At 33.4% G+C, this 10,079-nt stretch overlaps 2 protein-coding genes across 3 annotated transcripts in view; one reads left to right on the forward strand and one right to left on the reverse strand.

Annotated features, from left to right (window-relative positions):
* LOC102678857 overlaps positions 1-10,079 on the reverse strand; it is a 44,870-nt gene that overhangs the window by 6,395 nt on the left and 28,396 nt on the right. The gene's annotated exons all lie outside the window — the stretch shown is intronic.
* Positions 75-1,173, forward strand: LOC116186139 (histidine-rich glycoprotein-like). The gene has a single exon (XM_031512527.1). The coding sequence runs from the start codon at positions 297-299 to the stop codon at positions 1,050-1,052; it is 756 nt and encodes a 251-aa protein (XP_031368387.1). The 5' UTR covers positions 75-296; the 3' UTR covers positions 1,053-1,173.

The raw sequence follows: 10,079 nt of genomic DNA on the forward strand, positions 1-10,079 counted from the left end.
TTTTACATTGGGATATTAATAAGTAAATAGATAAAAAGAAAACATACAAAAGAATAGAAGAATAAAAAGAATAAAAAATTGAAAATGAAGTAACGAACTATAAATGAAATTGAAGAAGTGAAGATTGAAAGGAATAAAATTTTGAGCAACTCTCGATACTACTGTTTACTATCAACAGGCAAACGAACGAAAGCGATTACGTATAAAACGCCACTATGACGGTAGGTATATAAGCATTGCTTTAAAGCGATGTGATCAGTCGACGATAGCACTCGTTGGTATACAAAGGATCCAATATGGCGAAGAGTTTGTGGCTGTGCCTCGGCCTAGCCGTGATTTGCACAATCGTCTCTCAGTCCACAGCTAGGGAGTTGAGGAACAGAAGGGATCTCGATATGGCAGCTACCCATCATGGTCATCATCATGAAGAGGGTGGTGGTCATGAAAATCATGGACATCACCACGACGAGCATGGGGAAAAGGGTGAAAAGGGATACAAGCATTATCATCATCACGATAAGGGTGATCATGGTCATTACGGTAAGGATCATGACGAAGGTCATCATGAAGAACATGGAGGTCACAAGAAGGGACACTTTGACGAGCATGAAGAACATGGACACCATCATGAACATGAAGATGGGCACAAGGGTTCAAAATATGGGCATAAAAAGGGTCACAAGAAGGGTGAAAAGACTCATGGCTATCATCATAAAGCTCACAAGGATGAATACCATAAAGAGCACAAGTTCTATGATGATTACCACAAGGGTGGTCATCACGAGAAACATGGAAATCACCATGGACACCACGAGAGTAAGGAAGGCCATCATAAGAAGGGCGGCCATCACCATTCCGGCCATCATGAAGATCATCATGGAAAGAAAGGTCATTTCGATAAGGGACATTATGACGAGGACCATAAGGGTTACCATGGAAAGCATGGGCACGATGAACATCATTCGCATCACGAGGATTATGGCAAAAAGGAAGAACATCATGGAGGGAAGAAGCATGGATATTCGAGTGGAGGTGGTGGACATCACCATTAAATGGAGCAGCAAAAACAATAAAATTTATTTATTTTGTTGCTTAATTTGTTTTTTTTATTCTATCGTTGATTAATTTTAAACGTTGAAATTTAAAGTTTGTCATGTTTTATTTTAATAATAAAATTGTCCCCCCATAATTAAATTTTATTTTTATTCGTTGAAATATATTTTTTTATATTTTGTAGAAAATTTTATACCTTTGAAATCCTGCATTCTTTTTAATTTTATCAAACAAAATCTTGTTCTTTTATTTTCTTATAAGTTGATTTCCTTTGAAAGATGAAGCTCACACCATCTTTCGATTCCTTTCTATATACTGCAGAACGTAAGTTTCAAGATAGGGGAATCAATAGGTTTGCACGTGAACGGTTTCAATGCCTATATATTCCTCGTAACGCAATCACACTTCAGTTACAACTACTACGACATAGTAACGGAAACAATGTAAAGCAATTTGGATTCCAGAATTAATAGAATGACATAGATCCTTCCATATACATAATAGCTGTCAAAATAAAACGATAAAAGAAATCTATAATATGTCACAATTTGCAATATCTCTATTATTTATTTTCATCTTATTATTATATTCATCTTCAAGAATTACAGCAAGGCTGATTGAAAAAAGTACAAAAAGTAACAAGTAATTTAATAAAAAGTAATGTTTATCAAAGTTTCAAACTCGCGTCGAATCGTAAAAAATTCTTATTATATTATCGAGTCTCTCTCTTTCTTAAATTTGTTCAATCCATAAAACAGAAGAGACGAGTCCTTCCCTTCGTTTCAAACAATGGATCACTTCGCGTAAGAAAAATACGAGGCTGCTAATCGCGAATCAATATGTACTTTTCCCATCAACTATCCAACTTTACAAAATACACATTTGTGCCTTTTTCGAAAAATAGGAAGCCGGCCAGAGAGATTAAAGAAAACCGATACGTTTGCCGTACGTGAAGCTCCATCGATATTGATACTACTGGCTATTTTGGCGCCCGCCAGTTTCACGGCTAGTATCAATTACGAGATCCTCGAACCGGTCGATACCTTTCGTTCCTATCGATACGTGGAAGATGATGAAAGTGATACGCCGTTCACGAAAACAATGCTAGTAATTACATCGATAATGATTACGAACACTGCTATGGGAATGGGAAAGCTAACAAAGGTCACCATGACTTGGACAAACGGATATTATGACGACGAAGATGATGGTGGAGAAAAGGATCATCTCGATGACAATTATTATCGATGAATATCACGAAGGAGGGGTGAAAATTTCGAAAAGAATGGCCACTATAGGAAAGGGTATGATACTCATGATCATCACAAAATGAAAAAAGTTAGTATAAAAATATACAAGGATTTCTACGATGAGAATTGTGATTCTGACTTCGACGAATGCAATGGCGGTTATCACTATGATCAAGAACGGGAGAACGGTCCATATTACAACGAAGATCGTTACGATTATAATGGAGAAAAGCAGGATCATGGTAAGAGAGATCATTACGAAAAAGGGTGTCATCATAGAGATCGTAAAGGATGCAGTGACGACGAGGATCACGAGGATTATTATTACAAGGATTATCATGGAGAAAAAGATTTTCGTGACTATGAAAACAAATGAGAATATAGTATGGAACATTAGATTTCTTCTTTTCTTTATTGTTATTTTTTATAAAAATCAATATTTCATTTGTATATGTTGTAAAACCTACAAGTAATGAAAACTTAAATTATTTATTAATAAATATTTTTTGTATACCAACTTTTGTATTTGTTTTTATAATATTTATGGAAATATTCAAAATACATTACGAGCTTTAAGACAATCTAATAAAGATGAATATTTAACCAATTAAAATGTTTACACTGAATTTTTGATAACATATCAAACAAAGATTATAATAGAATCATATAGCACGACGAATATAAATTCAATTAAAATTTGAACAGGACATTAAATTATTCAACACGTCGGCATCTTCTACGTGTATATATTCCACAAGTATGCTTAAAATTTCAACGCGTCCTAATAAATTTTCACGTTCCGCGTGACGAGAATGTATAAAAATATAAAGATATAAATGCTCAAAGCAACTTTGAAACGCGAAACTTTACTACTCGCAACAAACATCCATATACGTACACACATTTCCCCCTCCCCCATCATTTTCTTCGCGGCATTTTCATTTTATCACGCCACGCGCGCCTAAACACGTGTACACGTGTATACACAAATGTACACACACACACACACATTGAGAAAAAAAACACAGACCACGCGCACACGAAGAGAACAGTCGGCCAGGCATCTAGCAGCGGGGTTTGATTAACGATTCCACCCTCTGCAAATGAAATTGCCATGGCCATTTGTGGGTCTATCTAGACTGGATTCCGGTGCACCGGACACGGATTAACGAAGCTTTATACGCTTCTTTTAGGGCGGCCTGGATGTTGCACCAAGCCGCACGATCACGCTTGCCCATTCTCGGCCGGAGATTGCATACAAGCGAGCGGATCTACTTGAAATTCTCTGGCGTGTGACAATTCCGCCACTGTGAGCCCTACGCTTCGCCACCAACACCGCCGAGCATTGTTTCATCCCGTGATGCATATACGCGTGGCTGGCTTAATTAATCTAATTGGAGTGGTCGCGCGACTCATAAAAGAAAAAGAGGAAACGGTCGTGGATCTCGAGCTACTGTGCCATACCGTGTACTCTCTCTCTCTCTGCCTCTCTATCTATTTATCTATCTCTCTCTTAGGATGTACGCGCCGCGGAAGCGGCCTGTTAAAGAGGCGAGAAGCGAATCTATCTTGCGCTGGTACTTTCTTTTTTCTCTCTTTTTTTTTTTTTTTTTTTGATCGATAGCATGATAATCCTGTCGTTCGACCAAATTAATGAGCACTCTCGAGCACCGTCGCCGATTCATTCGTCCTCGCGGAGGGGCTGTTGTCGGCATGATACGAACAAAAAGAAAAATTATCCGCGTCTCCCCAACGAGCCACTCGTACGGAGCAATTTCTGCGGGACAGGATTTTTCATCGTCAACCGCCGCGTTTCTCGAATTCGGTGCAACGGGATTCCTGCAATTTATCGGTTTTCCTCTCCGGTTAAATATTCTCGATAGGGACATTGAAATCGTCCTTTTTCCTTTTTCTCCTTTTTTCGATTTTATCCCCTGATCTCTTCTTTCTCGTATTTCCGTTGATGCTTATTCCACTCGTTGCATCAATTAGTTCAGATGTGAAATGTAAAAGGTAAATGCGTAATAATTTAACGAGATGATGATGCAATTCTGATTTATATATTTAAATTGAGAGAGAGAATTCGAAGTGGCTTTAAGGAGTATGGTAGTTTAAGGATTCAAAGAATTGTACGTATTGAAACAAGAATATTTTTCTTAATTTCATTAAAGCGTGAAAAGAAATATTGTTGTATCCGTATATTTCTTTGCTTTTAACTCACGTCCTATTCAAGAAATGTATCTCGCTAGGACAGGATCTATTGTATCGTTTCATTGTTCCGCTCCACGTCACTGTCAACTCACAACACTGTGTGTTTCTTTCGATGGCGGTGCAGCCGAGTTTTTGCTGGCCGACCGGAAACAAGGAAACTACAACAGATACTCTTCTTCGAGTAAATTCGATCGCATTCGATTAGAAGCTTTCTTTTTCACTTAAAGGATTACGCCCCGGTTCCACGGGATCGATCAACGGCACATCGGCAATTTATCTTTTTCTTCGACCAAGACGAAGACGTTCCCGTTGCGAAATTACTACATTTAATTATAGTCGCTCGAACGTCGTTCGTATTTCCTCCCCGCTTCCGGGATGCTTCCTCGACCGCGGCCACGAATCCAAATTGATTGGATTTCGAGAATTCTTCAAGAAAGAAGATATATTTGCCAGAATATATTTCACGGGAATAAGTTGAAGTGTGAATTTTTACGCGCCAACGATCTTTAAAAGATTTCTTATTCGAATAAGGTTTTAATTAGACATTTGAAATTTAGATTAGATTGAAAAATTATAGAATTGTGGAAGTTAATTAAGAAATCGTATTTCATCAAATTCATTTATATACGTTTGATCGTTATTAAATATTATTATTAATTAGTAAATTTACATATTATTAGTTTTCAGTTTTATATATATATATATACAAGTAATGAATATAAATTGTTTCTAAAAGCTTTGACAAATTTCATATATCTAATAGCAGCCATCGCCGTTCGTTACATGATTAATTTTGAAATTAATATAATTAATTTTAGATAGTTCTGCCAAAACACTTTTAGCAACTAAATTAACCATTCCATCATAACTGATGAAATCATAAATGGAGAGACATAAGTATCGCTGAAATATTAATCCTACTATATTTTCGTTATATGCGGTTGTTGGCGATTCATTTATATCAAATTAAGAACATTGAAATAACTTTCTCGCTCAATTTATAAAACGTTAGTTAAAGCGGAAACATTTTCTCTAAAACTGGAAGGAGAATTATCTATATATATGGAGTCCTGTTTGATTTCATTCGTTCAGTTAGTTTTTATTTATGCTACGCTTTTCCTCGCAAAAGTTTTTCTTTGCCGACTGATTACGGATTGAATTATGTTCCAGGGATGCGTGAAAAATGTCCACAAATTTGTTTTAGATTTTATTCAGAGAAAGATAAAAGAATAATTATCGCGTCGAATAATCTTATTCGTTATAATATCCATTTGTCGAAACGAAATTTTTTATTAATATAATTGTTTATATTTTACTTTTTCTCGCTTTTCATCATCATCTAAATGATTTTATTAAAATAATATTATTCCATTTATGCGAACACTTCAAATAATTCATCCTCAATTTTCAGTTAACGAGTAAATGTGCTGTTCAAATCCAATTATTTGAATTATTCTACGTATTCGGATAAATTGAGCTGTGTCATATATTACATTTCTTTTCTGATAATTGCGTAATTTAACCTGAATTTTGTAGCGTTGTAACATGTTTAGTTGATCAATATATGCAGAAGTTATTATTAGAGTAATAGCTCCAATTACTCTAATTCTTGTTTTCATGCATATAGGAAATGCTATTGAAAATTAATCAACTATGCATTTGGGTGCGTTCAATGAAAACTATTAAATTTACATTACATTTAACATAGAAACCGGTTATTATACATTGATGATTAGTTTATGCGAAAATTGATCAGATTGAAAAACTTAGTTTAAAAATTTGATTAAATTGATTAGTATTGAAATTAGAAAAAGTTTAAATCTATAATTCAGAAGATAAACCCGATCAATAAATAAAAGAATCATTGACAAACTTTCATTGCAGATATTTTGCATATTGATCACCGATTTAAACATTTTTATGCGAGAAATAAGATTTTCTTTTCTCATAAAAATCGAAGAATTTTATTAATAATGCATCAGGTTAAAATTTATATATGATATTATCAAGATATCAAGATATTATCATTATTGCAAACGATAGATACGTTCAATTAGCAACCAACGGATAATTCGTAGAGGAATAGTTAGAAACGTGGTAGCGTTCCACTGGTAACCGGTTTTATTTTAATGAAATCGAGTCGTGAACGAAGCTGTTAATAGAGTTTACACGCAAGTAGCAAGTAACGAGGACTTAGTATGCGAGTCGAGGACAATGAAAAGCGTTTAAATTAAACGGGACGTGTAAATTCCAAGTGAATACGATGAAAAGCCACGTCTGGAATACGAAAATTTAGATGATAGACTTTAAAGGAGACTTCATCGATGATCCGAGGCTCAATGATGAATGACTTAGATAATGAAACGAGAATTTCGATATTATTCGATTTCAATTCTATTTCTGTGATTGTATTTATTTAAATTTGCATAAATATAAATTCTATTCATTAAAATACAATTAAAAGACAAAAATTAATTATTAAAAGGATGATTATTTATATAAAAGGATATTATTAAAAGTATTAATTTTTAAATACGGTATTAACAATCAATTAATATTGATTTAAGTTTCGTTTTGAATATAGAAAATGTTTAAATAACGAAATCTTAAATTTGTCTTTTAATTTCATTTTGTATTTTTTCTTTGAATCATATGATATTTTAAATATTCTTAAATTTTGTTATTTAAAATTGTATATATTCTCGTATATATTTTATATAATAAAATATATCTTGTTACACATTATCTTGATTCTATTTTTAAATATTAATAGATTCAATAAAGAATCAAGTGTAAAGTAAATTTTGAAATTTTTCTAGCGTTTCCTAAGCGCAACACGAATATACAGAAAACGGAATACATAAAAAAGTTATTTGCATACAAATGTGCAGTACGTAATTTGAATCATTTTTAAATATAAATCCGATATATCTTGTTTCCTCTTTTTTTTTTTTTTTTTTTTTTTACGGAATTCTTTAAATCGTTCAATTTCACAGATTTTCCACGGTAAACATAGAATATTCGTGTTTTCATTTACAAACCGAAGTACAACAACTCTCTCTGTTTACTTTTCCTCGAGCTTAAAATTGAATTAAATCGCGTATGAGCAACAAAGAACAAAAATTAAAATACACTTGCGATAGTCTGGCAAAGATGTGTCGGAATTCGTTCTCATTCGAAAAATCAACATTACCGAGCAATTTGTTTCGTTTACTGAAAAACCAACCGGCTGGTACATCCATCCTGTTCAATCTCCGAGTAAAATATAATTTTAACTGAAAATTACAGTTTTCGTTTTAATACGTTTCAGAGTTAAAGCACACGTGAAATGTTTGAAATTAAAAAGGGGGGCGGCTCTCTGATTCTTGTTACGATCGTCGAAATACGATATTCTGAAGAGAATGGAATGGAATGGAAGTTTCGTATAAATAATAATCATGAACACGAAATAGGGAGCGTAATAACAAAATAATTCCATATTGGACGATTAATCCTTTGATAAAATGTTCACCATTCGATGAAATAATAAATTCGTATATAGTTACAGGCCTCTCCTGTTTCCATTGAAAATTGCACGATAAGTTCGTGGGAGAGAGCCCTTGACGATATAAGCCAGCCGGATTAAAGTGCTCGGGATAAGCATTTATGTTCTCTGAACGTTTTCATTCCTTTATTATTTCGAAAGTCTGACCAATGGACAGCCAATGTATGGGAAGAAATAGTTTAATTAAAAAGAAAAATAAATCTTGAATTTATAAATAAAAATAATCTATAGAAGATGGAATAATATCTATCGTATTGCATTTTATTTGCAATTAATTAATTAACAAACTCTTACAATTAGATTAATAATAGATTCTTCTTTTAATAGAATGTTATATCTTTTTAATATTATGAAACATGAATAATTTTATAAAGGAACTGGATGAAAAATTCTGATACATAAGTTATTCGAACTCGAGTATTTTAAATTTTCCCTTCTACGATGAAATATAAAAATTTCAAGACCATATCTATTTTTTATCATCACAGCATAGAAATCACGATGAATCCAATGATCCTATAATATCAATGCAACGAAGAAAATAGCTGCGAATTATTCTGTCAGTTACGACACATGAAGGCTACGCTATAAAAATATATATCTCCAAAAACATGCACTTAAAAGTTTTAAAAAATCCATTGGAAAATAAAAATTCTTTTATCTTCCAGGATCCAATGAAATTTCCTTACGATACAATTTAATTGTTTGCCACTCGGCTCGTTTCATCGGCGATTTAAACTCGCGACAGCCCGGAATGAAATTTTTCGAGCGTGCGGGACGGATCCGTGATGGAAAAGCCTTTATTGCATTACATGAAACAATTTTCCAACGTATCGGGGACGCGCTCGCATAAATAGCGAAATTGTCCGGATTACAGGCGGGCACGATCGCGTTTGATTAAAATCCGGGGACGACCCGGGCACACTCCGCTGTGCTTTTTTCGATTGTAGGTCCAATTTCGAGCCGAGCACATTGTTTTTCGTTCTCGTTATTACCGTAGGCGCTTCCTTGCGCGAGCACACAACGCGATGACGGCGTGCAAACGTGTTTCCCACTCGCGTTACATACCGTTCGTCCGATGCGAATCAACTTTTCGAAAGTGTGGGATTATACGAGGTGGATTGTGTGGATGGGTAAATGGAAAGAATTTCCCGATGGAAATATTCGAGCGATGTCTTCGATATGAATATACACGTGAATAAACAACGAAGGAAATCAATAGGATGTGTTAGAAAAGTTAACCTCTTAGGATGTATTCGTAACTGAAGTTATTTCAATATAATCGTCAAATGTTTAATAACTTTGATATCTATAAGACATCTTGTATAAAACTATCACGAAAAATTGCGAATATTAAATTTAAATTATAACCTAATCCAATATCTATTATTGGATTGGTTATTGCTTTCAAATTAATTGATTTTTTTTCTTCTTTTTGATATACTTGGCATTTGATAAGTTAAATGTGTTTAATGTTTTGAAAATGAATAATAAAATTTTTGACAAATTCTAGTCTATAGATATTGAAAGATATCTGAATAAACAATATTCAATGTATTAGTTGTTATATTGTTTCAATTTATAATACAAAAAGTTTTCTATTATAATTTCACCTAGTAAATATTTATATATTTAAAATATATTATGTTTATTCAATAAGTATAATTGATTACTATTATAATAGTCATAATAGTAATATAATTTGATCATTGTAATATTTTTGTAGAACTACATTGTACAATGTATGATTCGATTGAATCAACGATGAAAGATCAAATTTTTATCGAAAGAAAGGAGCACATCCTCTCGATTTGATTAATGGCTATATTATGAGACAAATATGTGCAACGGAAAAACTTATTCGCCGCGGATAAAGTGAAAAAGAGAGCAATGAGGCACGTCATATCGATGTTTTTTCTCGCGCGTGCAGCCACTATATCCGTGCGCGTATTTACATAATGTATTTACACAATACTGGTCATGATATATATACATATATATATTATATATATATATATATA

Source organism: Apis dorsata, unplaced genomic scaffold, assembly GCF_000469605.1.
Source record: "Apis dorsata unplaced genomic scaffold, Apis dorsata 1.3 scaffold_465, whole genome shotgun sequence".
Classification (NCBI taxonomy): Eukaryota; Metazoa; Arthropoda; class Insecta; order Hymenoptera; family Apidae; genus Apis; species Apis dorsata.